Source organism: Sparassis crispa (assembly GCF_003851025.1).
Source record: "Sparassis crispa DNA, contig_000012F, whole genome shotgun sequence".
In the NCBI taxonomy this organism is placed as follows: Eukaryota; Fungi; Basidiomycota; class Agaricomycetes; order Polyporales; family Sparassidaceae; genus Sparassis; species Sparassis crispa.
Window position 1 is genome coordinate 18,706 of NW_020939759.1, and position 26,792 is coordinate 45,497.

A 26,792-nucleotide genomic window follows, 5' to 3' on the forward strand; every position below is an offset into this window, starting at 1 on the left:
GGCATTTGTTGGTACTTCCTCAGGTATAGATACTCAATATTCAGGCCTCAGATCTTAGTTTCCTAAATGTCCTGTATTCCTCTATGTTTTTTGTGAATCTCCAACATAGTCACGTGAGGAATAAAAACTATGACATGTCGTTCCCACCCCACTGCTTCCCTTGCTTCTGTGATCCCCTCTTCCACCGCTGTGACATGAGAACACGGCCCTTTGACGCATGGTCAGGATGGGCCCTGATAGCTTGCAGCGCCTCCCTACCAGAGGGCGTAAACCATCAACTACCCAGACGCGCTACCCATGGCGACACCGCACGAAACGCAAGATCTTTTCCCGCACCCCTGCAGAAAAGGCTTTGCTGAAGGTGAAGCGGAAGGAGCACAAGGACGCATATCACATCGCGCTTCGAGAAGCGAGGGAGGTGGTTCTCACCAAAGCAGAGCGCCTCCATGAGCGCTTCGGTTCTCACAGTGTTGACTACTACTTCAAGGCCATCATGCAATGCTCGCGTGTGTCTGCCGCCATAATCAAGGATATATCAACGTGATGGAAGAGCATGTCGAAGGAGGAGCAAGAAGCAGCTACTGAAGATGAAGTGAAGGCTTTGGATGAGCGCCGAAGCATGCGCGCCCATGCCGAGCACAATGTCCCTCTGAGCGCATTCAATGATGCGCGAATGACTATGGCAAATATTGAGCACGAGGTACGTAGTTTTCTCATGTACTCACCGACCGTGCTGACTACTCCGCTTTTTCAGCTGGTGGCCCTTCACGATCGTACCGGCACCGAAGTCCTCATGTTCGCTGTGAGGTCGGATGTCAATCAGTACAACCAGCCTTTTATATTCTACAGCAACCCGCACTTAGCCCACTTTATTGCGACGACCACTAAGTGCACTGTACAAGAGCTTGCAATGCATATGGAAGGATATTGTATTTCCAGAGTCGAAGGCAAGTCGTCACACGGTTAATGCACCTGATCAATACTTACAGTTCTACCAGGTGTTGTCAGCAATTACGTGCAGGAAGTGCTGGATTTGAAGAAGAAGACAAGTGGGCTGATCATGCAGAAGCTCAGTAAGTGCGGCCGCAAATGTTTTGTATTAATTCTGACTGGTTTGATAGAATGAGCTGCAGTGAGAGGCTCTATCTCGCGGATGGTGTACCTCAACTTCGACACCCAAATTACCGCAAAGTTCGGTGTAGTTATCGAGAACTGGCCGTTGCCTAAGTTCTGCTGCCCCGGGGATGTAGGCTCGCATACCAAACTTGAGATCTTGTTCGGGTCCTGGGAGTCCGGTCGCACGTGCTTCCGGTCCATGCCTGATGAGGAGTGGATGCAGTGGTTGGAGCGACGGTCTCGGCAGGTGACAACAGTGGCTGGAGATGATCAGGAAGACACTGTCAGGACGCCGACACTGTGCAGGAGGCCGACACTGTCCAGGCATCTTCTGAGCTCGTGGTGCATGCTACACCGGTAGATTCCCCGTCTAACATCGTTTTGCCCCCATCCACTGGTCAGAACATGGTAGCCGCGTCCTCTGTGACTCTGCCCACCAACGACCACAGTCCTGAGACCTACGCAAACAAGCGTCCCCAGCAGGCCGATGTCACGGACGGGGCCTCTCAGCACAAACGAGCAAAGATGGGTGCACCGTTCACAGACTTTGTGAACGTCGTCTCCGCTCCAGATGGTTCGGGCCTCGTGGTTCCCAAGAAAACTCGGAAGTCGCGCAGTGACAAGGGTGTGAAGAGGGGTCCTCGGGTGAAGAAGAAGACGGCAGGGGTGGTCGAGAATGTGTCACCATCCATGATGGAAGATACAGTGCCATCCACCATGTAAGTAGGTGGCATGTCTTGTCTCCTCGATCGCCCTCCCTATCGCCTTCTCTATCACCACCACGCTCTTTGTTACCTTCACCCCTCCATAGCCGTCGCCCTCCATCACCGTCGCCCTCCATCGCCATCGCCTCCATCGCTGTCGCCCTCCATTACCATCGCCTTTATCGTCATCACTACTGCTCGTCGCCTCTATCCTTACCTCCCTCCATCGCCGCCACCTTCGCTCTGACCATCATGTTTGCCTTTGCCTTTACCCTTTGTCTGTGGCCTTCTCCTCTACTGGCACTATTTCCTTTCGTTGTTACCCCCTCCTTCCCATCGCCTCTTTCTACTTCATATATTCCCCACGGCCCTTTCATCTCACCATACTACTACACTTGTTCCTTCTTTCACATTACATCTCCTCCCCTTCCATAGGTGTGGATAGATTTAATCTCAATGGAATTAGGTTCCTTTGCCTGCCCATCATTGTCTCAAGGAACATTAGGTGCAATTACCAGTGAGTATCTGAAGAGTCTACTGTGGTGGAGCTACAGTACAGCTACATGGTCATAGAACATCAAAAAAGCGAAAAAAAATGGAGAGAATTGGGGAAGATACAAGGGAATTGTCGTCGTCATCATCGGGGATGGCGGCGACGAGGGCGCCGGCATTGGGTGCGGAAGTGGGATCCGATAGCCGGCGGTACCTAATGATGACCGGCGGGGTGGCACGTGCTATCTATACATCAGTGCCGATGACAACACGGGCCTTATCAGCGCTATCATGTAAGCTCGATGCTTTGGGCATCGAGCCCACAATATTCCCAGTGTTACCGGCAGTGTGCGGGACTTAGGCCAATTAAGCCTATTAGCTTGCCGTACCGGGGGCGCTTGACAAGCTTATTAGCTTAGGAACACGTGAGGTCCAGGTGACATGTCACTCGAGTTTCGTGCCACAGCGCCTATTTGGGTGTTAGTGAGATGACAAAAACTCGCGCTGCATCACGTGGCAGCGCGAGTTTTTGTCGTCTCATCAACGCCCATGTGGCACGTGACTTGTGGCTAGAGCAAACACTTACAATAAAATTCAGAAAAATCGCACAAATACCAGGAAAATTGTGACATTATGTAAGGTCCTTAGAAACTCATACTAGATCCCATCCTAGGTGTCAGTAGACAGTATAGCAGGCCATTGTAATGGTAACTAGGCAGTCTTGTAGGTCATTCTAAGGTTCTTACAAACCAATACTAGAGGATGTACTAGAATTCAATAAATGGCATAATGAGGCATTACAGAAGACTTACTAAACATTACTAGACACACTAGGAGTCAATATAGCACTTTGTAGGGTATTGTAAGGCTCTTATCAACTATTGTAAGCATCTTACAAAGTGATACCAGGTGACATTTTCAGACTATTCTAAACTCATTACAAACTGATACTAAAGAGCGTATTGTAAGCACACCGCGTACTTACCACATATACTCACATACTGTTTGTACTTGTTTGCTTGCGACGACACCATGTTCGAACATCCTTCGTTGCGTTCCTTACTTCTACTTATACGCAACGAAGGTATGTCCAATATTCTGTATTCCTTACTTCTACTTATATGCAACGAAGTCTTGTTCCCATTCCGTCGCTGTCTGCTTCTGCCGTGTTCCTGACCCGTGTCGGGTTCCACTTTTTTTTGAACGTTGAACAAACACTGCTGAACCGTTTCCGTAACACGGGTCACCACCATGTGCAACCACCTCCAACCATTCCGTCGAATCGTTATCTCCCAACCGTCGTTGTCCCCCTGAGGACACGAAGCCGAGCTCACCTAGAACAAGACACCGCGCTGTTGACTGCCATCGACGACGCGACCATATCACCTTCCCTCTCCTCTGTTTCCTCCCTCTCCGACATTTCTTCATCTCCTCCATCCCCCATAATCCACGAACTAGCACCCGTGGAAACTGCCGCCACCGAACCAATGCGCATATACCCACCTACGATGATGAAGAAAGTCGCGACCGTTGAGTTCCCCAAGGAGAGCCAAGCACCGAAGCTCCTTCCCGGCGATCTCACACCGTCGGTCATCAATACTTGGCAGACCGCATGTGAACGCCACTTCCGCAAGGCACAGCTCGCAGACGAACTTCAGGTATCGATGGTAGCGTCGCGCATGGATTACCCCCACCTTGCCATGTGGTACGATGCCCACCAAGGACGCCTCGATGCTCTTTCCTTCGAGGATTTCATGATGGAAGTACGCGCCACTTACCTCCCCCATGACTGGGATAGCACCATCCGCGATGAGGTTATGGGAGCGCGCCAAGGTGATCATCCCTTCTGGGACTGGGCGAATGAGATACAGTCCAAGGCAGCCATCATCTCTCGCACAACACAGGCCCTGGACAACACCGAGCTCCATCAGCAGCTTCGCGCAGGTGTCAATGCCCGCCTGAAGAAGAAAATGAACTCCCCACATCATGCACGTGAACTCAACGATATTGTCCTTTTTTCCCAATGGCTCCTCGCAGTCCAGGAACTCGACGAGGAACTCTGCGAGGAAGACGACCACGTCAACACCGCCGTCGCCAACGCTGTTGCCAAGGAATGCGCTAAACACTTCACGGCACGTCCCCTGGCCAATAAGACAAACACTGATAAGTCCTCCTCATCTGCTGGTGCCAAACGCTCTGCCGCCGACAACGTTGGCAGCACCTTCACTAAACTGCAGAAAATAACTCAGGATGAGCGCAACGTCCTTCAGAAGTACCGCGGTTGCTACAAATGCTGCTTACCTGAACAGGACCATACCTCGGCGACATGCCCGAATGGCTTCCCTGATGCTGCTTCCTACACCCCAATTTCGGAGGCTAACGTCGCAGATCGTATCAAAGCAGTCAAGGACGGAAAGCGCAAGGTCGCCGCTGCTGTGGTCCAGGATGCCAGCGAGGAACCTGCCTATGTCGCAGCCGTCTTTCCTGTAAACCAGACGTCTGTTCTCGGAGATGGTTCTGACTCGGACGACAACGAGTACGTGCCTGTCTTCTCTGAACCTAATCTATACTGGTCTTGTCTCATTGACGGACCAAAAGTCGAATCTCCCCTTCACATTCGTGCCTTAATTGACGATGGCTCCCATGCAGTACTGATTAGTGAATCTCTCGTTCACAAACTCGGTCTCCGCCGTCGGCCTCTTCCGAAGCCTGTCTCATCTGGACGCGCCTTTCATACCGCGAAGGATGGGGGGAAGTCGGTCTCATTATCATCGCATTGGGTGAAGTTAAAGTTGGACTCTCTGGACCATTCTTTCCGTTCTCTTGTCGTTCCCGCTCTCGTCATGCCTGGCCTAGAGATGCCTGTACTATTAGGTCTACCCTTCATGGCTGCAAACAGACTTATTGTTGATGCCGAACACCGCACTGTGACCCAGAAGGAATCGAGATATGCACTTCTTGCAACCCCGACAACACCTAAACGAGTGCCCACAAGTCATCCTCTCTCCTCGTCGTCTCGTGTGGTGGCAGCCACACGCAGTATGACCGAGGAACTGAGAGAACGTCTCCGTGCACAGTGACAGATTGTTGATCGTCAATGCGAAACTGTCCTGGCCGCTGACCCAGTACCATTCGTTTGCACTCGTATCGAACAACTCGCATCACAACAACATCTACTCGACCTTGATCTCAAGTACAAGCAACAATTCATTGACCGGTTCCCCACTGGCACACCGCCACTTGCTGACTTGCCCACTGATGTCTACCATCGATTCTTGCTCAAGGACCCCAGTAAAGTCATCGCCACTTGCTCCTACGCTTGCCCGTGCAAGTATCGAGATGCTTGGCAGACTCTCTTGCAACAACACCTTGATGCCGGTTGTATGCGCCCGTCCTCAAGCGAATATGCAGCACCCGCTTTCATCATCCCTAAGTCTGACCCGACCGCACTTCCACGTTGGGTCAATGACTACCGCCAACTCAACCAGAACACCGTCCCCAACCGCTTCCCCCTCCCCTGCATTGACGACATTCTTACCGACTGCGCAAAAGGAAAGATTTGGGGAAAGTTGGACATGACCAATGCATTTTACCAGACCCGCGTACACCCCGACGATGTGAAGTACACAGTGGTTCACACTCCGTTTGGTCTCTATGAGTGGCTGGTAATGCCCCAAGGATGTCGCAACGCTCCCTCCACACATCAACGTCGTATGACCTCTGCATTGCACCAACACATTGGCCGCATCTGTCATGTGTACCTAGACGACATCATCATCTGGTCTCAGTCCCTTGAAGAACACGAATGCAATGTCGCCACGGTCCTTGAAGCACTTCGCAACGCTCACCTATTCTGCTCCATCAAAAAGACCAGCCTCTTTTGTTCCGAAATCGACTTCCTTGGACACCACATCTCTGCCCGAGGAATCGAGGCAGACCCCAACAAGGTTGCCCGTATCATGGACTGGCCAGTTCCACGTAACGCAAAAGACGTCCGTGCGTTCCTCGGACTTGTACGGTACATCTCTTCATTCTTACCTCAGCTCACTGCACACACCTCCGTTCTCACTCCTCTTACACTGAAGACGGCCGACAAGGTGTTTCCCACTTGGGAATCCTGACATCAAGACGCCTTCGAGAGGATCAAGGAACTCGTACTCAGCCGCGAATGCTTGACCACCGTCGATCATGACAACCTCGGTGATAACAAGATCTACGTGACAACAGATGCCAGCGAATGGGGAACTGGTGCTGTCCTATCCGTAGGTCCCACCTGGGTCATGTCGCGACCTGTAGTCTTTGAATCCCAACAAATCTCGGGTCCTGCTTCACGATATCCGACCCACGAGAAAGAAATGTTGGCGATCATCCGCGCACTCAAGAAATGGCATAGCGATCTCCTCGGTGCGCCATTTATCATTTACACAGATCACAAGACCCTCGAGAACTTCCAGTCACAATGGGACCTCAGCCGGCGTCAAGTACGTTGGCAAGAGTTTCTCGCTGACTACGATTTTCAGATCTGTTACATTCCGGGAGAAGAGAACACTGTCGCGGATGCGTTATCGCGCCTCCCACCCGACACCGACGATGACATTGCACGTGCAGAACTGGGAATTCTTGCAGCAGTCTTCCGCATTGACACAGATCCTTCCGTCCTTGCTGACATTCGCCTAGGCTATGCCACTGACAGTTTCTGCCAGAAACTTCTCCGGAACACAGAATCTACTCCGGATGTTCATCTGCAGGATGGTCTGCTTTACCTTGGTGAACGTCTTGTCATCCCCACATATGGTGATCTGCGTGAAAGCTTATATCGTCTTGCTCATGACTCCCTCGGCCACTTCGGAGCAGAGAAGTCATACGCGACACTCCGCGATGCTTACTACTGGCACAATATGCGACGTGATCTCAAACAGGCGTACGTCCCCACTTGTACAGACTGCCAGCGCAACAAGGGGCACACCCACAAACCATCCAGGCCCCTCCACCCCCTGCCTGTCCCTGACACACACTGTAGTTCCATCACCATCGACTTCATCGGTCCTCTCCCAGAAGACAATGGATTCGATGCGATTGCGACCGTCACTGACTGTCTCGGATCTGATGTCCGCCTCATTCCGACTCGCACTGACACCACTGCGTCAGAATTTGCTGTGCTATTCTTCGACGCATGGTACTGCGAGAACGGCCTACCCGAAGACATCATCTCAGACCGCGACGCGAAGTTCATCTCTGCATTCTGGAAATCACTGTGTCGTCTCACCGGTGTAAAGCACAAAATGTCCACTTCCTTCCACCCGCAAACTGATGGCCTCTCCGAGCGCACGAATAAGACGACAATCCAATGCCTCCGCTTCCATGTCGAGCGTAACCAGACTGGCTGGGCACGAGCATTGCCTTACGTCAGATTCTGCATTATGAACACAGTCAACGCTTCCGTCGGCCTTACCCCATTCCAGCTAAGGATGGGCCGCTCGCCACGCATAATTCCTCCACTCTTCCGCGTGGATGTCACCTCTATCGCTTCGCACACATCCGAACTCGATGCTTGCACCGCAGCAGATCTCATTCGTCGCATCGAGGTCGATACTCTCGAGGCTCAAGATAACCTTCTTGCACCTAAAGTAGCTCAAGTGGATAGCGCTAACGCACATCGAGACCCCGACCCTCACTTCACGATTGGCGACAAGGTTCTACTGTCCACCCTGCACCGCCGACGCGATTACATGCAACGTGGCGATACTCGTGTAGCGAAATTCATGCCTCATTTCGACAGTCCTTACGAGATCATCGCGGCATATCCTGAAACCTCACACTATACGCTACAGCTGCCGGAGACTATGAACGTCGTCCCTACCTTCCATTCTTCACAACTCGAACGCTATCGCCCCAATGATCCCCTCCTCTTCCCGATGCACCAACCTGATCGCCCTGGTCCAATTATCACCGAAGTAGGTGCGGAGGAATGGGAGATCGATAGAATTATTGATCAGCGCCGTCGCGGGCGTGGTCTCCAATATCTTGTCCGCTGGAAAGGATGAGATGCGGAAGGCGATCAATGGCTTCCCCGTCGCGAGCTCCTCGATTGCGCCGCTCTCAATGTCTGGGAAGCTCGTCAATAATGAAGAAATATGGTGGGGAAGAGTGTAAGCACGCCGCGTACTTACCACATATACTCACATACTGTTTGTACTTGTTTGCTTGCGACGACACCATGTTCGAACATCCTTCGTTGCGTTCCTTACTTCTACTTATACGCAACGAAGGTATGTCCAATATTCTGTATTCCTTACTTCTACTTATACGCAACGAAGTCTTGTTCCCGTTCCGTCGCTGTCTGCTTCTGCCGTGTTCCTGACCCGTGTCGGGTTCCACATATTGGGACCTGACATAATAGATTATTGTTGACTTACTGAATATTACTACACAATATACTCAGAGTCAGTAGACGGCTTTGTAAACTATTGTAAGGTCCTTCTAAACTTACACTGCGGAGTATCACAGAATATTGTAGGACACTTACTAGACACAATTAGATAGCATACTATTTTTTGTAATGATTCTTCTAGGCATGTTTGTAACAGTTTCTAGTGCCATTTTTTGTAGTGATTATAGTACATTTGTAACAGTTGCTACGGTCATTTTTGTAGTGATTCTTATAGACACATATGTAACACTTTCTAGTGTCATTTTTTGTGGTGATTCTTATAGGTGCGTTGGTAACATTTTTTGTAATGATTCTTACAGGCCCATCTGTAACAGTTTCTAGTGTCATTTTTTGTAGTGATTCTTATAGGCTTATTAGTAACAGTTTCTAGGGTCATTTTTTATAGTCACTTTTATAGGCACATTTGTAACAGTTTCTAGTGTCATTTTTTGTGATGATTCTTATAGGCACTTATGTAACACTTTCTAGTGTCATTTTTTGTGGTGGTTCTTATAGGCACATTTGTAACAGTCTCTAGGGTTATTTTTTGTAGCCATTCTTACAGGCACATTTGTAACAGTTTCTAGTGTCATTTTTTGTAGTTATTCTTATAGGTGCGTTGGTAACATTTTTTGTAGTCATTCTTATAGGCACATATGTAACACTTTCCAGTGTTATTTTTGATAGTGGTTCTTATAGACACATTGGTAACATTTTTTGTAATGATTGTTGTAAACACATTAGTAACAGTTTCTAGGATCTTTTTTGTAGTGATTCTTGTAGACACATTTGTAAAGTTTCTAGTGTCATTTTTGTAATGATTCTTATAGGCACATGTGTAACACTTTGTAGTGTTATTTTTCATAATGGTTCTTATAGGCACATTGGTAACATTTTTTGTAATGATTGTTGTAGACACATTTATAATATTTTCTAGGGTCATTTTTTGTAGCAGTTCTTATAGACACATTTGTAACAGTTTTTAGAGTCAATTTTTGTAGTGATTCTTGTATACACATTTGTAACAGTTTCTAGGGTCATTCTTTGTAGTGATCCTTATAGGCACATTAGTAACAGCTTTTGTAGTGATTCTTGTAGGCACATTGGTAACAATACCTAGGGTCAATTTTTGTAATGATTCTTATAGGCATGTTGCTCACAATTTTTGTAGTGATTCTTGTAGGCGCATTTGTAACAGTTTCTAGGATCATTTTTTGTAGTGATTCTTGTAAGCATATTGGTAACAGTTTCTAGGGTCATTTTTTATAGTGATTCTGGTAGGCAGATTTGTAATAGTTTTTAGAGTCATTTTTTGTAGCGATTCTTCTAGGCATATTTGTAATCGCTTTTAGAGTCATCTTTTGTAGCGGTTCTTGTAGGCACATTTGTAACAGTTTTTAGGATCAATTTTGTGGTGATTCTTATAGGCACATTGGTAACATTTTTTGTAGTAATTCTTGTAGACACATTTGTAATGTCTTCTTATATCATCTTTCAAAGTGAGAATTGTATGCATTATTATAATACTTTTTATGGCCACTACACATGTATACTAGGTAACCTTTTTAGCTCTGAAAGTTCCATCACTTATAAAAATCATGCTTTTCATTTCTCGGGAATCATAACTTTAAAGGCTCCTGACTTTCTCAATTTGGACAAGTGTATTTTGAGGTCAGAAATCTTATAAAAATGCAGAAAAAACCCGAAAAATTAGAGGCATGGCCTGGATAACCATGGGTATCTTAGGTAAGTTAGTTTCCAATTTGGGAAACTGACTAAGCAGGCCTTCTTGTTATCCACCTCAGTATTGCAAAAGTGGTTTATCACTCAAATCTTGACAAAATCAAGTGTTCTAACTAGGTCTATTTCTTAATTTCAATTCAATAATGATGATTACAATGCATTAAACTCTATACAATGCTCTATAGGATATAATTTCAATGTTCTCTAAAATAGAGCTGTTATCTGTTATCTAATCTAAGTGCTGTGATGTACAACTACTCAGTTAGCCACTAGTCAATCAGGTTCAGTCATCATACCTGCCATGCGAAGCATTGGCCCACTCCAAACAAGTGAAAAGAAAGCAGCTGAACACTTCCCAGAAACCAGGCCTTGGGACCATGCCATTGACTTGAAACCCGATTTTATTTCATGTGACTGTAAAGTCTATCCATTATCACTCAAGGAACAAGGAGCAATGGATGACTTCTTGGAAGAAAATCTGCGAAAGGGATACATTCAACCATCAAAATCACCCATGGCCTCACCATTCTTCTTCGTTGGAAAGAAAGACGGAGCACTACGTCCCTGTCAGGATTACCGATACCTGAATGAAGGGACGGTGAAGAATGCCTATCCCCTCCCGCTCATTTCTGAACTCATGGATCAACTCAAGGGTGCATTGATCTTCACGAAAATGGATTTACACTCCAGATATAACAACGTCAGAGTCAAAGATGGTGACCAGTGGAAGGGCGCATTTAAGACAAACCGCGAACTTTTCGAACCTATGGTCATGTTCTTTGGACTCTGCAACTCCCCAGCAACTTTCCAAATGATGATGAACGCACTCTTCGAGGACATGATCAACGAAGGATGGATAGTCATTTACATGGATGATATCCTCATCTTCTCGAACAATTTGAAAGAACATCACATTCGAACCCGATACGTACTCCAATGACTCAAAGACAATGACCTATTCCTTAAACCGGAAAAGTGTTTCTTTGACGTTAAGGAAGTCGAATTCCTAGGCATGATCATTCGAGAAAACTACATCAGCATGGACCCTATCAAACTTAAAGGAATTGCAGAATGGCCTGAACCAAGCACGGTAAAAGGTGTTCACTTTTTCCTTGGGTTTGGAAACTTCTACCGGAAATTCATTGCCAACTTCTTGGATATTGCCAAACTGTTGATGAACCGTATGCGTACTTCTGCTGGATCTCCACCTTTTGAATGGACAACAGAATGTCAGACAGCTTTTGATATATTGAAACAACAATTCAGTACTGCCCCAGTGTTGTTGCTGCCCAACAAAGCAAAACCCTTTATTGTCGAATCCGACACTTCCAAGTTTGCTACAGGTGCAGTTTTACGACAAGCCGATATCAATGGAGAACTCCATCCTTGTGCCTACATTTCACAGATGCTCAATCCAGCTGAACGAAACTACAAAATCTACGACCGCGAACTTCTCGGAATCATTCGAGCCCTTACTGAATGGTGCCATTATCTAAAAGGCTCTCCTCATCCCGTCGAAGTTCGCAGTGATCACAAGAACCTCACGTACTTCTGTACAGCCCAGAAGTTAAACCGCCGACAAGCATGACAGAGTCTCAAATTATCACAATTCGATCTTCACCTCATCCATGTCCCTGGCACTCAGATGATCCAATCTGATGCACTATCTCATTGTAACGGACTCAATGACAGTGAAAGTGACAATGAAGATCGCATCCTTTTACCCGATGCACTGTTTGTGCGATCCATTTCCCCAATGCTATTTGACAAAATCAGAAATCATGCAGCAAAGGACCTTATTGTTCATGAAGCCCTTGAAGCAATCACGCACAAAGGGCCATTCCCAATGAAATCCTCGCTCTCTGACTGGGAAGTTCATGATGGTGTCATCCTTTACAAGGGAAAGATTTATGTTCCACCATCCGAACCTCTTCATCATAACCTCGTTTGACTACATCACGACTCCCCTGCCATGGGCCACCCTAGAAAGTTCAATACTCTTGAACTCCTACATCGTGAATTTTGGTGGCCCAGCATGTATGCATTTGTCAACAATTACGTTGAAGGCTGTGCTGCCTGTCAACAGATGAAACCGAATACTCACCCAACTTGTATTCCTTTGGAACCAATCCCCGCAGACCCACACACATTACCATTTTCCTGTTGCACCACAGATTTTATCACCGACCTCAGTAGACCATGACCTTACGAAGGGGGTGATTCTTACGCCCTGCCTCAAAATGATCACCGCTGAAGGGACAGCCAAGATTTTTCACGACAAAGTCTACTCGCGATTCAGATTACCTGACCGAATCATCTTGGATAGAGGACCTCAATATGCATCTAAGGTCTTCCAAGAGTTAAATCGACTATTCCAGATTAAATCATCAATGAGCACAGCTTATCACCCTCAGATGGACGGAGAAACAGAACGAGTCAACCAGGAGCTGGAAATCTATCTTCGACTCTATTGTGGAAACAACCCTGAAACATGGGCCAATCGCCTACAGACCTCGAATTTTGTCATAACACGAGGGAACACTCGGCATGGAAGATGAGCCCATTCCGCATCATGATGGAATATGAACCACGTGGACTTCCTTCCATATTCCCAACCACAAACATTTCATTAGTTGAATCCAGGCTTGACATGTTGCAGAAGATAAGGCTAGAAGCATTAGCCATGCACGAGTTAGCCCGACAACAGATGGCGGACTGAGTCAGACAAGGATCGCAGAAGTTTACACTAGGACAGAAGGTCTGGCTAGACACAAGGAACCTGAAGGTCAACTATGCCTCGTGCAAGATAGCACCAAAGCATGAGGGGCCATTTGAAATCGTCGAAGTCATCGGACCACTATCGTCTCAAACTCCCGAAGACCTGGTGAGTTCATTCCATATTCCACGCTGCCCTTCTATCTCCTTATCACGAAAACGACATACATGGTCCGAATTACGTGAACCCACCACCTGATGTCGTTGATAATGAAGAAGAGTACGAAGTCGAAGCCATCCTGAATCACAAGGCATACCGAGGTCACCTGAGGTACTTAGTCAAGTGGAAGGGATATTCATCAGCAGAAAACTCGTGAGAACCTGCCCACAATTTACAGAATGCAAAGCAAACCCTCGACGCATATAAAAAAACCAGGGGAATCAAGTAAAGGACAAGGAAACTGGAATGACTACCATGATGGCCTTCCTCATTATCTTCCTAATTGTCCTCCACTGCACGACCCTTGCTTTCCTTTGGATCAACCACCGAATCCTTATCAGATGACTCGTCGAACACACGCTCTTGACACAAGACAACCCACACGCTAACGGCTGGGGTGATCAGAACGATGCCTGGAACTGACCAGGCAGTTCTTATCTCTGTGGGAATACTCTTTATCGCCCAATGGATTTTCATCTATCTGATTGTCACCCACATCCACGACATTCTATTTCACATCACAGATAACCGCGATCCCCTTAATGACCAAAAGGTATAAAAGGAGGAGAAGACAATGCATCATCAATGCCCACTTCTGCTATTGATGACCTTGTTCACAACATACTCGCTGAAGTCGCTTCCACAATTATGGGCACCCCTGCATTGCCTACACGTGTCAATGGAATACCCTCTTGAACACAGACACCCTTCATATCCGCTTCGTCACCTTCACCTTCAATCGAACTCAGTCATGCATCGGATGGACAAGAATTTGCCACACATCTGATCTCTGCCATCCATATCCCAGTCGACTTCACAGATATTCTCATTGCCCTACGAAATTGCCCGCAAGATCGACAGGTGGTGGTTTCTTTGCAATGAGCGTTAGAAATGGTCGAGTGGATGCAGACGGCCAGACAAGAGCTCATTGCAGCAGAGGAAAGGACGAGTAGAGCCCGAACCAGAGTCAACCAAGTCTGGTCATTGATGCGCAGTACGGTCACTCGTACAGCACAGGAGATTTGGAGGGAGCATGGGGATGAAGACATCGGGCACATCCTTGGATATACCAATAATGGGAGACCTGCATCCACTCCTCGCTCATCACCAGAACCAATTCCTGTTCGACCTCACCCTTCTCGTTCACATGTACCTACTGGTCGATCCCCACTATCGCAACCCTCCTTCTTGCATGCATCAACTTCTTCGCATCGCAGTCACCCCTATCGTGATGGACATATGCATGAACGAGGACCATGAACCAACTGGTGAACATGTCACAGATGTGGAGGTGATCATTATGTTCGGGACTGCCCCTGACAATGATGAAGGCTACAATATTTCTTATGGGACAAGAAATGTTAGACAGGAGCTGATGTTACAATGCTCCTCAGTTATGGCACGTCTTTTTCTTTTCTTTGTTCCCTTTACTTTACCAGACCACGTGATCCACCAGGTGACTCATCGGAGCGTAACCTCCGATTCCCTATCCAGACGTTCAGAACCCCTAGTATAGGGTTACACCGGATCCAACTCCGGACCTTCTTCTTATCACACATACAAGACGTGCATGTATGCCTCATCTTTACCTCGTTCTGATACACGACTTGTTATCCCCATTAGTACTGATTATCTCTCACGATCTTACTCAGCTTTCCCATACATATTACTTCCTCACTGTTACCTTGCCCAGACATCGTTTCACCTTATCTAGCCAATGAATGATCCTGTATTACTGCGTAGTACTGCGGATACCTTTTGTATAAGTAGACGACCTCGTCGAGCTGGATCCCCATCTCGACCTGGTTACCATTAAACCAGCTTTTCACTTGCCTTTGACTGAGATCGACCGTTAGTAGCAGACAGCTACTGCGAGTCATAAGAATGAACTCTAATTGACCTTCAGTGCGAGGACATCGCCAGAAGTGTCTCTTGAATGGACTTGTGTCTTAGACTAAGACCTCGTCTCGTGACGACTTGACTTGACACTTGTGTTTCGCTGCCACGTAACAATGTCGACGCGCTTGCAGAGCCATACTTGAGCGCACTCCGAGTCTACTGGATGCTCAGCATGCCATTTACTGCAGGATGAATTAGCTCGTTGGTCTCGATGGCATGGAAGTGGAAGGGCAGCATAGTGTGCTCAATCGCGATGACGCTCTTAACGGCCTCATCGAACGTGCAACCCAGGTTCAGCATCAAGGCCAAGGCAGCGGCACCGAGGCAGGACATATCCTCGACAATGACGATCTCCAGCTTATCACCTTATGACTCAAACATCTCGTGCAGGTGCCTCGCCTTGCTGTGGAAACATACAGTGCTGCGCACAGTGTAGCCCTGCTTGAGTAGCGTATGCACCACTCAGATCACGATGTAGCTGTTCGTGCCCGTGACGACTCGGGTACTTTTCCAGTTCTGAGGGTGATGGCAGGCATGATCTGAGGGGGTGGTCATGAGATGCCGGCGGCCAGATCTCGACATGAACTTCTCTACAAGAGCCAACACTACCAGTGGAAACAGCTGTAAACCCCGGGTAGTCAAGGATCCAGGACTCACACATCAGGCTTCAAGGCCTCAGGCCTCAGGAGCATCAGATGGGCACATGATCTAAAAACAAACACCAAAAATGGTTGAGTTTCGCCACTCTCCGCACTTACTTTGAGTCACATCCGTTCATGAATTACATCTCATTCGCTCACTCATCGAAGCTTCTTTCCTTCTTTCATTACTCTAATGAGCAAAGACCTGCCTTTGCTTGTGTGTCAACGTGATAAAGAGCCCCGCACAACAGGGCATGAAGACTGTATTGCTCGCTTGAGCGAAAATGTTGGCAGAGGTGAGACAACGGCTAAGAGTATCAGCAGCAGCGAGACAGGACACGAGAATGGGAGGCAAATATGAGAATGGACCGCAGCACAGTGTTCTGCACTGTCGAAATGTGGTGTTGGAGTGTGGGAAACATGTGAATACTTAGTCGGATGCATGCTACGCCGCTTACGGGATGACAAAATATCCAGTCAGAGTGTTGGCTGAGGCAGGGGGAGGGTATTATTTAAAGTATATGCCATTGTCTTGAGACTTGTGATACTAACCTCGGCCCTCACAGGTCTTCACAACACGTCTGGCATGTCCATCACGAACTCGCCAAGGCCGCATTTGTATGCGTAGTGCATTTGTCGGACGTCCAAAATCCGGGTGAGATCGTCCGATGCACACTGAACAAGACTGCCTGGAACACTGTGATTGCAAGAACATCAGCAGCAGTGAGACGACACAAGGATGTGGTACACACCTTAGAAGAGACAGCAGCTTGCACAGTACTTGTGGTGCTGTGCGCCACTCGCGGGCCTTTGAAATATAGTGTCAGAGAGATGACAGGGTCTCCGAAAGTACCACAATGCATGGGGCATGAACACCCACAATGCGAGTTCACCTCGGCAAGGGAAAGATATTGAGGTATGTGCTGTCCTCTGAGGAGCCTTCAGGATCACAATACTCACTGCACTACACTCCACGCAGATCCTCACCCTGTGCCCATTCTATCAATTAACAACTGGGCAAGACCTTCATACACGGACTGTGCACGTCACTCGCAGGAACTCCAAGAATCGAGTCAGATTGTCTGCACAGTGTGGGGTGAGTCTTACTGTTTTGTTTATGTAGTGAAGGGAGACTGTCTTATGTTACTCACAATGTTAAATCAGGTACTATTCCTATTCTTACTGCACAGTAGTTACACTTTGTATGTACTTACCTGTAATAAAAACTGCCTTGCCTTTCATTTGTGCATTGACTCAACCTTGAGTCCGACTTGAATACCTATTGACTGGCTTGAGAATGACTTGACACCACTTTTTCAAGAAATGAACCTTATGATTCAAGACATGCCATCTTGGGCACTGATCATCTTGATCATCTTAATAAGACCGGTAAGACTGATAAGACAAATTGACCATTTTGCTGATGTACAGCGTGCAGCAGATATAGCAGCCTGGAAGCTATGGCATAAGCTATCTAGGCTCTGAGAAATATCACACTTCAGTTATATTAGTGACACTCTGTGGTAACCAGCTATGCACATCTATTCCATGTAGCCTGACAGTAGATACATGCAGTAGCACCATCCCGATGTGCTCACATCCCCTCCTACATCCATGAAACCTAGTCACATGTACTGCAAAATAAACTATGCATCTTGAAGCTTGATTGTCTGATGGGATTCTTCTTTCATGCTGTTTGATTACCATATACCTGTCAGTAGAATCGTCGAAAGAGCAGTCCAACTTTGAACAACAAAGATGCCTTCAATGGCACCCTGGTGGAATTAGAATCTGATAAGCTGGGTAGAGAGCAAAACATACCGAATCTTTAACAATATATGTTGTACATTCAATGGAAGGACTGGCTGAGTCATAAAAGTCACCCAGTCTCTACTGCAAGGTGACGGCGATGGCGTGTTCACCAGAACTCTGTTTAGACAGTGATCAATGGGCCCATGGAATTTGTGAAAGGAAGGGCGAGGGACCTGCAAATCCTGAGGTCATAGAGAAACTGTGTTATGCCAGGTGGACTTGACATTTGGCATGATGCTGTTGCATCCATGGCGGCCTGAGTGCAGCAAGTTACATAGCAAGCTCAAAATTGCTACATGGAGTAGCCATTATAACTGCTGCAAAATACCCCAGGAAGCTTAGGTTGAGGGTGTGTACTAATGTGGCATAGCATGTGTAGCAGATGCTTGGAGATTGGTGGGATCATGCACTGAATGCGATGTACAAGCTATATTTGGTGGCTCACATCTCCTACTTCAAGATTTATGACATAGTAATGGGGTTCACAGCTATGTTCGCTATCTGCACTACTCTGCCTATCTTCACATTGTGATTTGGACTACTCATCAAACTACATATTCTATCTGGAGTAGCCTATTTGTAGCAGACCCCCTACTAGAATGGCGAAAGGAGCACATTGTGGCAATTGTAGTGGTTTGAAAGTGTGGAGAAGACTTGGAGGTTCAGTCAGGGAAAGGATAGATGAGAGGAGAAGGGCTGGTCTTTGCACGTGCGGGCTCAGGCATACCCTTGCCATGAAAGGCAAGATTGCTCTGTTGGGCGTGACATATCACCATTTCAAATTTCAAATTATGCATTCCATTCGTGTAAGTTAGTATTGGTTGCAAATTCAGTGCACACCTAGCAGGACTGAAGATACCATTGTCCAGTTCTGAACCACAAGAACCGGTTCTGAACCCTGGACCGAACTATGGTCCAGTCCACCATTGGTCAGGTTCAGGATGGTTTAGAGCTGGTCAGGTTCAGGTTCATGAGGATTGAGGATTGTCCAAACCACATGTGAACCTGGTCGAACCTGGACCGAACTGTGAACCCATATATCTTCTCTTGTAGGAATACCTTCATTTGAAGCTATCTTTTGGAGTGTTGAGTTCCTCATCATTGTCAGTTATAAAGGATAATCTTTAGTGCTTATAAGTTACAATTAAGGATGAAATCCGGGTTTAATAAGCAGGTCATGTACAAGGATAATCTACCGAGATTATCCTTGGATTATCTCAAATCACTTAGGGTGCTTTAACCCTCCTAACATGCTGTACATAGTAGGATTAGACATGGATAATCCTATGATTATCTGCTATATATGATCCCTCAACTTGTAAAAGAGAATGATAATCCAAGAGATCATCCTCTTGTATAATCTCCACTAATGTAACTAACACAACTCATACCAGCAGATTATCCACTGTTAAACATCATAAGAATTGAAGGAAGATGAGCAGGTGTTGTAAGGGATTATCTAAGGATTATCCTGTATAAATAGCATAGGGATCAACAAAGGATGAGTGGGGGTTTGTAAGGGATTATCTAAGGATTATCCTGTATAAATAGCATAGGGATCAACAAAGGATGAGTGGGGGTTTGTAAGGGATTATCTAAGGATTATCCTGTATAAATAGCATAGGGATCAACAAAGGATGAGTGGGGGTTTGTAAGGGATTATCTAAGGATTATCTCAATCATGAAACAACAGAACGACACTGAAGAATAATAGTAAAGGCATGCGCGGAGAAAATGCGACTGAACCTTACACCAGCCTTACTTCGAGAATCTCTTGCATTCAGTAGGGATAGCGATACGGGTAGACTTGCGCAGCAGAGTCGCAGCCCGTGTTAGTTGCTTCTCACCGGCAACACTGCCTGTGACACTGTAGATACAATGAGAAAGTGTGTAAAATAAGTAATGATAACGTACCGAGGTCTCTTTGCTGGAGCCCGACCGCCACCCTTCGCGTTCTATGCAGACTCGGGCTCACTGTAGGTATTCTATTAGTGACAAATAAAGCGATTACATGACAGAGCACGCACCGTGGAGGTTGTTTGCGCTTCCATCCCCTCCTCATCTTCGCTGCCTTCACTACCTTCTCGCCATCCCGCCTGTCCTTGAGGCGCACATCCGGATCATCCTCGCCTTCCGCATCTGTATCGCTGTTGAGCTGACTGACATCATCATCATCGCGCTGTCCTCCGTCGTCGTCGTCGTGGTGTCCACTGTCAACACCATCGTGCTGTCCTCCATCGTCATCGTCATAGCGTCCACCCTTCGCATTCGGTGCAGACTCAGGCTCACTGTCAGTATTCTATTAGTGACAAATGAAGTGATTACACAACGGAGCACGCACCGTGGAGGTTGTTTGCGCCTCCATCCCGTCATCGTCTTCACTGCCTTCGCTACCTTCTCGCCATCCCGCCTGTCCTTGGGGCACACATCCGGATCATCCTCGCCTTCCGCATCTGTATTGCTGTTGAGCTGACCGGCACTGACATTGTTGTTTTTACGCTGTCCTCCGTCATCACCGTTGTGATGTCCTCCATCATTGTCATCATTGTGTGCACCCTTAGTGGTCGATGCAGACTCGGGCTCACTGTCGGTATTCTATTAGTGACAGATAGTGGTTACACAATGGAGCACGCACCATGGAGGTTGGTTGCACTTCCGTCCCCTCCTCATCTGTCCTCCATTGACATCATCGCGCTGTCCTCCATCATCGTCGTTATCATGTCCACCACCGATGCTGTCATGCTGTCCTCCATCGTCATTGTGGTGCTGTCCATCAACACCATGTTCACGCTCGCCCTCGTGCTCTCCCTCGCCATGCTTGCAGTCACTTCGGCATTTGTTCTCCTTCGACACACGAGCGCCCTTCAACTTTGTAAGGTTAAGTTTCCTGCGCGATGGGGAGAGGACAACTACACTATCATCATCGTTGTCATCCTCTTCCGACTCAAGAATTATGACGTGGCCGCCATAGGACAATTCACCTAGAATATTGACGTTCTTGTGACCTTCGATGTCTTCAGAGTGTACCACGAAGTGGAAGGCTGCGGCAGTATCCTGACAGTCGTGCATCCAAAGGTAAAGGGCCATGACTTCCACGGCCTTCATCTTCTCTGGATCCCCAAGAGATCCATGCCACATCTCGGGCACTACGTCACACACGAGATCGATGAGCTCGTTCCATGGGAGATCGGGAGGATCCATGACTGGATGATGAGAAAAGTCTATTTCACATAGTTAGTACGATAAAACATATTTCAAAATGAGAAGTACATACTCCATAAACCTTTCAAGTATTCCTTGAGGGTCTTCCTCATGTGCACGGGGGTCCAGTCATCCTCTATTTGTAGAAGAACAGGCTTGCCAGTCACGTTGTCAGCCTTCCGGTTGACAGCTGTGGGTACTACTGTAAGGTTTAGGGACCCAGGCGAACGCACAGCCTAAAACTTACAAAACACTTGCTCCGCAAAGCGCATCCACTGCAAGTGTTCGGCTTCGCTACCTACCCCCTTCGAATGTTGAAAAGTGTCCCGATTCTTGATTTGGCATAACGTCCATGCTGAGAATGACATGAGAACGAGATAATACAAACAAGGGTGTGAACTTACCAAGTGAAACGAGTAGCTCCATCTCGGGGTTTGTAGACCATCTTCACATGGAAGCTGACATCCTCACCGGCTTGCCCATGTTCACTTCCAATCAAGACCTTCAGACCCATGGCCACTGTGATGAAGAGGGTCTCCTGGTTGCTGCCGTCACTGATGAGCTTCGACAATACCAAAAATGTGCTCTGGACTTATGCAGCGATGGCCTCATCGAGGCTCATATTTTCCTCCTCCCTGCGCAGCGCATCCGCTTTCTCGGCCCACTCCTTCTGCTCCTCCACTGGCAGCTTCTTGAAAAGCGAGGCCTTGAGTGAGGAGATAAGTCCCAGGTGGTTGCCATCGTTCACTGCGCCGCTCGCCTTCTCGCATTCCAGCGAAGCATTCCATACCTTCTGCCTCTCCTCAGAATTTGCCCACAATGCGCTGACACCATCGTGACGGACGCGCGTAGAAAATAGCATGCATGCGTTGGGAGGAACGCGTCTGCCACCTTGAATCTTCCGAACTCTATCGTTCTTGAAGAAGTGGAGAACCTTCTGTATGTCAATTCCTTAGCATATTTGAATGAAATACTGACGAGAGTAACACTCACCTTACGAACCGTCAATAGTTGCATGTTCTGAAGGCGAGGAGAGGCCTTCTGTAATGCCTCCACCGTAACATCGAGGAGTTCCTTTCTTTGCATGCTGCCGAGTTTGAACACCTAATACTCTGCATGTTTTTCGTCGAATATGCTGAGCTCGCCCGGCTTCCAACTAATGCGTTTACTATTGTCAAGCGAGGTTGCTGGCATTGTCAGCGCACTTCTGATACAACGAGGTGAGATTAACTCACCAGCATTCCACGGTTGTGATCTTTAAACATTCCTAGTGGATATACCTGCTCTTTCGATAACGCCGCACCTGAGACATGGTAACCCTGATCGGACTCGTTAGTTTAGCCTCGCGATATGCAAAATATAGTGTTATTAGCTGCATTACCACTAAGGATGTGCCAATGCTAAGTGGAGGATCTTCAGATTGAACGCACGCAGATTTGATCTCACCAGGTTGAACTACACGAACACTTCCCCATTCAAAAAGTAATATCTATCTTCCTGTTGAGACTCCGGTTGGGTGAGCTATTCCGAATTAGGTCAGTCTACATTATATAGTGGATCTCTTTGCCTTCGACAATCTTGATGACCTCACCCGGAACGTCGTCATTAGGCACAATCTTCGCCTCCACCTCATTGTCCGTCAGCTCTATATCATAGTCTGTTACCTCACGCGCCTTGCTGTTGTCCATCTGTTTCGATCTCCTCCCCTCCATCTCCATGTTCGGTGATAACGCGCACTTGCCCACACGCGTGCTGGAGCTCAGGCTACTCCCGGCCTTGGAGTTCCCGCTGGTCGAAGGAGTTGAAGGGATATACCGAGAGCCAGACGAAGAGGATGATGGAGTGTTGGGATCGCTCTTCACGAACGTGTCCACAGTAGCCAGGAGCGCAGGGAGATGCGTGCTCACTGCAGCCTGTATGTTAGAGATCTGAGCTTCAGTCGAACGCCATGTGCTCCCCTTCTCGTGGTAGATGAGGATGTCCCCAGGTAGCAAGTACTGCTTGTCGGCGTGCTTCGGATAATCTGTAAACTTACGCAGGTGAGGGCAGTAGCGCTGGTAGGGCAACAAGCCTCGCACGTCATCGACGAGCACGGTCTCGATAAAACTCTGCTTGAAGGTGAATTTGAGGTAATCGTGGCGAAGTATTCCCCGTGCTGGAATAACGAGAGGAATGTCTGATCCCTGAATAGAGCATTAGCATGCTTGGCATCAAACACTAGACAAGACTTACCTTGCATACCACAAGCACCGAGACATTGCCAGAGTCCAATGGAGGACGCCCACAGTGACACAAGGCTGGCGACGTGATGGGAGAACTCGGCGGCAAGCTAGTGTCAACCATGGGGCTCATCGGCGGTGTCGTCACCTCAGACTTGGGGCTGTCAGAGCGCAAATAGGCCGCACCACCGAGTATGGGGTGCGGGCAAAGCACAGCGACATCCTCATGGCATTGCGCCATATTGGCCGTCGTCATTTGCGCTCAGAGCCGCTTGAGATGGCGGGCACATTTTGGAGTCGCACGACACTGGGCAAAGGTAAGAAACTATTCAGTAGCAAGATTTTGAACCATGCTTACAATCTCGAAGAGCATGCCGAGGTTGTCCGTGTTGTTAATGCCATAGCTTGCCACGATGGCATGGCGTTCGTCGGGCTGGACAGCACACATTATTAAGGATGAGACCAGGACATCACACTAAGGCAGGAAGCCGTCAACGATGGTTTTGACGCGAGGATTGGTGTGAACGGGAGCCATATTCTGGAGCTGAAGGTCAGTGCATTCATGGCTGGCATTTTATACTGTAAGTTTTCGAGCAAATATATGTACACAAAAAGCGTCGAGCCATCCACTACTGCAGATCTATCGGGGAGGGGCATTGCGTGCGAGCTGAAAGCCTATGGGAGACAGCAATGAGTAACAAAGGTTTAGCACGCAACATAACTACTTGGCCTGTTTCGCTATTGCAGATCTATCGGGGAGGGGCATTGCGTGCAAACTGAAAGCCTATGGGAGAGAGCAATGAGCACAAGAGGGTATAGTGCGCAACATAACTACTTACCCTAATTCCGAGCACAACTCAACACAGTAAGATCATTGGGAAAGAAAAATCACCCAAGAAGTATTGAACACACAAAAATGCGAACATGTCATTCATACAATGATATACAAAACAACAATCTGCGAGCAAACACGAACGGCGGACTAAGCATATTGGATGGGCGCGATGGGCAGATGGTGGAAGTGACGCACGAACATCGTCATGTAGAATCGGACAACGTTCTCTTGCAAGAGATTGTATTCGTCCGCCTCATAGGCGAGGACCTTGTGCGCATCCAGTCGTAAGCCTTCCAGAAGTTCTGGCCATCGCTGCATAACGGCAATGAAAGCGGCCAAGAATTTTTTGCACGGCAGCCATCCCTGCGCAGGAGCATGCACCCAGCAGAAGACAATGTCGCGTGAGTTCTAATATGGTGCGACTGTTAGACCTGAGCCAGAGTCCCACTTGTCCCACACTTTCGCGAGTTGCACCTCGCGTTCCCAGCGGTGCATGGAGCTCCACTTGCTCATGTCCAATAGATGAGTGTCCAACGCACGCAGCTTACAACGCCAGTTGGTCTCGTGAACCTCCCACAACAGCTTCTTGCACAGCTCGTCTACGTCATCCACTGAAATTAAGTCCATGCCAAAATGCGGTTGCACAGTCTCGATGTAGGAGCTCATGCAGCTGGTCGCAGCAAAGAGACGGTGAATATTCTGCTGTTGCTCGTGCCTATCCTTCACCTTTTTCGCAGAGCCAGCCTTACTCATGGAATTCACTTGCGACATGGGGCCCGCGGCATCACTCGTGCGGATTGGGCCCTCAGTCGCCCCCATCTCACCCTCTACAGAGGCATTGACACTTCCGCTCGCTGTGATTGCACTGCTGCCATCCACCGCCTGGTCCAGGCTGTAATCCCCCCACAACGCATCATGCCATTCTGCTATCTTCAGTGGGAGGCTGCCAATTGTCGGATCTAGAATACGTTACGACAAAATCCGTGAATCCACACGAAATTGTGCAGATACCGCCTAAGCTTGTCGCCGGAGCACCTAAGCATGAAAGGTGGAGGGAAGAAGTACGTTGTCGCCCGCGCGGGAGCTGCCAAAGACGGCACAGCTGAGAGTGCGACGTTCCACGCAGCACCAATTAATGTGCTGCACTCATGCGCCAAAGATGGATGGGCGGGCTGCAACGTCTCCGTGCTAGAACCTTCAACGTGGTGCTTCTTTTTTCCTCGCATGCCACGATGCGACCGCTTGGACTTCTTGGAGGACTCCGCCACAGAGTGTGAGGCCTGCGACTCGACGTTGCCATCATTTTGCTGAATGGACAGCTGCTTGTCGTCCTTTTGCTTCTTCTGTGGGGGCTGCTCAGCACTTGAGCTTTTGGATGTGCCTTCCAAAGGTGGCAGGCGCACATCACAGACGGCATTGGTAGCCTCGTGCAGCATCCTTGAGGGCCAATCTCCCAGGCAGTTCAAGATCCCTGCGAGATCGGTCTCGTTCCTGAGAAGGCACGGCCATGACATTTCGAGGCTTAGCTCGTTGCTGATAGGCACAGGGAATGCCCACTTCTTGATCCTCGTCTTGTCAGTCTTCGTCTGGATGAACCAAAATGGCACGCCGACACGGAACAATAACTGCGCGACACTCGCGTCATTTGTGAATGCACCACAGACTGGTAATACATCCCAATCCACACTCTCATGCAGAGTCAGGGTCTCGAGGTGACCGATGATGACTGAGTAGTAGTTCACGTACCCCCACAACTCGAGGGTGAGGCATTGCACATGTGCACCCAGCATGATCGCGTGATTGCAAGAGGTCAGTAAGAGGTGAAGACGGTCAAGGCATTGCACAAGCATCAGCAGGAGCTGCATGCCGGCTTTGTTCTTCTCTGAGACCGTATTGCCAAGCTTGTGTTTGAATCTGTGTGTCACACGCAGGGCTGTCTCAGTGAGTGCTTTGAGCTTGTCCTCCACCAGGAAGCCCAGCTCGGGCACGCGGCATGTGGTGTCTACCTCCCATTCCCATACCCGTATCTTATCCCACAGCACCATCGCATCCGCCTCCACCACGCTCTGCAAAGTCGGGATGCACATGTGGTGGATGACCTTGCGGTCATACATCTGCGGCCACCTCGAGTATTCTTGAGGCCCCCATCGGCCATCCTGCCTCGCGACAATTTGCCCATCATGTATGACTGGGAACTCGGGTATGTAAGTCGCGTTCGGAGTGGTAATCACACCCTCCTCATGCAGTGAAAAGTCCGCGGCCAAAATGCTGTTGAACGCCTTCAATTCATCCGTTACTGTTTCGGATGATCAGAAACAGCTGCTAGCACATTGTAAGTTCTGCCTACCGGCTAGCTCGCCCTCCCTGTCAACAATCACCTGCTGAGATGATGATGCAGTCAGCAGTGCCAATGCTCACGATGTTAGGACGTTGCTGGTCTGAGAGGCTGATGGCCTGAAACGATTTTCGTCATCGATCGCCTGCTGAGATGACGACGCAGTCGGCAGTGCTAACGCTCGTGATGTTGGGTCATTGCTGGTTTGGGAGGCCAATGGCCTGGAACGATTTCCACTGCATGCTGGTGTAAGGTATGAGATCGCTCAGTGCCCGCGACAGGCAGAAGGTTGAGGAAAAGTTTCACCTGATCGACCCCTTGCCCGTTGTCCTGGTCCTGCATTCACCTCACACTCACGTCTGCATCCACGTCTTGTAGACATCCTCTGTTTCAGTGAGAACACATAGTCAGAGTAGAACAAACTCTGAGC

The 26,792-nt window shown here is 48.2% G+C and overlaps 8 protein-coding genes across 8 annotated transcripts; 4 read left to right on the plus strand and 4 right to left on the minus strand.

Annotated features, from left to right (window-relative positions):
- Positions 1 to 217: 217 nt before the first annotated feature.
- On the plus strand, positions 218 to 2,265 carry SCP_1300120 (hypothetical protein; the record flags this gene model as incomplete). The annotated part of the gene is made up of 7 exons (XM_027763310.1): positions 218 to 508; positions 563 to 700; positions 755 to 962; positions 999 to 1,073; positions 1,134 to 1,399; positions 1,441 to 1,835; positions 2,256 to 2,265. The coding sequence occupies 7 exons, from the start codon at positions 218 to 220 to the stop codon at positions 2,263 to 2,265; spliced, it is 1,383 nt and encodes a 460-aa protein (XP_027619111.1).
- Positions 2,266 to 3,433: 1,168 nt separating this feature from the next.
- On the plus strand, positions 3,434 to 6,433 carry SCP_1300130 (hypothetical protein; the record flags this gene model as incomplete). The annotated part of the gene is made up of 2 exons (XM_027763311.1): positions 3,434 to 5,335; positions 5,396 to 6,433. The coding sequence occupies 2 exons, from the start codon at positions 3,434 to 3,436 to the stop codon at positions 6,431 to 6,433; spliced, it is 2,940 nt and encodes a 979-aa protein (XP_027619112.1).
- Positions 6,434 to 6,592: 159 nt separating this feature from the next.
- On the plus strand, positions 6,593 to 8,356 carry SCP_1300140 (hypothetical protein; the record flags this gene model as incomplete). Its single annotated transcript, XM_027763312.1, has 1 exon — positions 6,593 to 8,356. One exon carries the CDS (start codon positions 6,593 to 6,595, stop codon positions 8,354 to 8,356), a length of 1,764 nt encoding a protein of 587 aa, XP_027619113.1.
- Positions 8,357 to 10,939: 2,583 nt separating this feature from the next.
- SCP_1300150 (hypothetical protein) lies at positions 10,940 to 11,425 on the plus strand (the record flags this gene model as incomplete). The annotated part of the gene is made up of 1 exon (XM_027763313.1): positions 10,940 to 11,425. The coding sequence occupies one exon, from the start codon at positions 10,940 to 10,942 to the stop codon at positions 11,423 to 11,425; it is 486 nt and encodes a 161-aa protein (XP_027619114.1).
- Positions 11,426 to 19,727: 8,302 nt separating this feature from the next.
- On the minus strand, positions 19,728 to 21,399 carry SCP_1300160 (hypothetical protein; the record flags this gene model as incomplete). Its single annotated transcript, XM_027763314.1, has 7 exons — positions 19,728 to 19,746; positions 19,800 to 20,060; positions 20,114 to 20,356; positions 20,408 to 20,993; positions 21,047 to 21,172; positions 21,221 to 21,328; positions 21,378 to 21,399. 7 exons carry the CDS (start codon positions 21,397 to 21,399, stop codon positions 19,728 to 19,730), a joined length of 1,365 nt encoding a protein of 454 aa, XP_027619115.1.
- Positions 21,400 to 21,565: 166 nt separating this feature from the next.
- On the minus strand, positions 21,566 to 22,059 carry SCP_1300170 (hypothetical protein; the record flags this gene model as incomplete). The annotated part of the gene is made up of 2 exons (XM_027763315.1): positions 21,566 to 21,910; positions 21,967 to 22,059. The coding sequence occupies 2 exons, from the start codon at positions 22,057 to 22,059 to the stop codon at positions 21,566 to 21,568; spliced, it is 438 nt and encodes a 145-aa protein (XP_027619116.1).
- Positions 22,060 to 22,514: 455 nt separating this feature from the next.
- Positions 22,515 to 23,433, minus strand: SCP_1300180 (hypothetical protein; the record flags this gene model as incomplete). Its single annotated transcript, XM_027763316.1, has 2 exons — positions 22,515 to 23,156; positions 23,206 to 23,433. 2 exons carry the CDS (start codon positions 23,431 to 23,433, stop codon positions 22,515 to 22,517), a joined length of 870 nt encoding a protein of 289 aa, XP_027619117.1.
- A 21-nt stretch (positions 23,434 to 23,454) lies between these two features.
- SCP_1300190 (hypothetical protein) lies at positions 23,455 to 26,727 on the minus strand (the record flags this gene model as incomplete). Its single annotated transcript, XM_027763317.1, has 8 exons — positions 23,455 to 23,499; positions 23,551 to 23,625; positions 24,223 to 24,435; positions 24,487 to 24,970; positions 25,039 to 26,323; positions 26,375 to 26,391; positions 26,446 to 26,598; positions 26,720 to 26,727. 8 exons carry the CDS (start codon positions 26,725 to 26,727, stop codon positions 23,455 to 23,457), a joined length of 2,280 nt encoding a protein of 759 aa, XP_027619118.1.
- Positions 26,728 to 26,792: the final 65 nt, after the last annotated feature.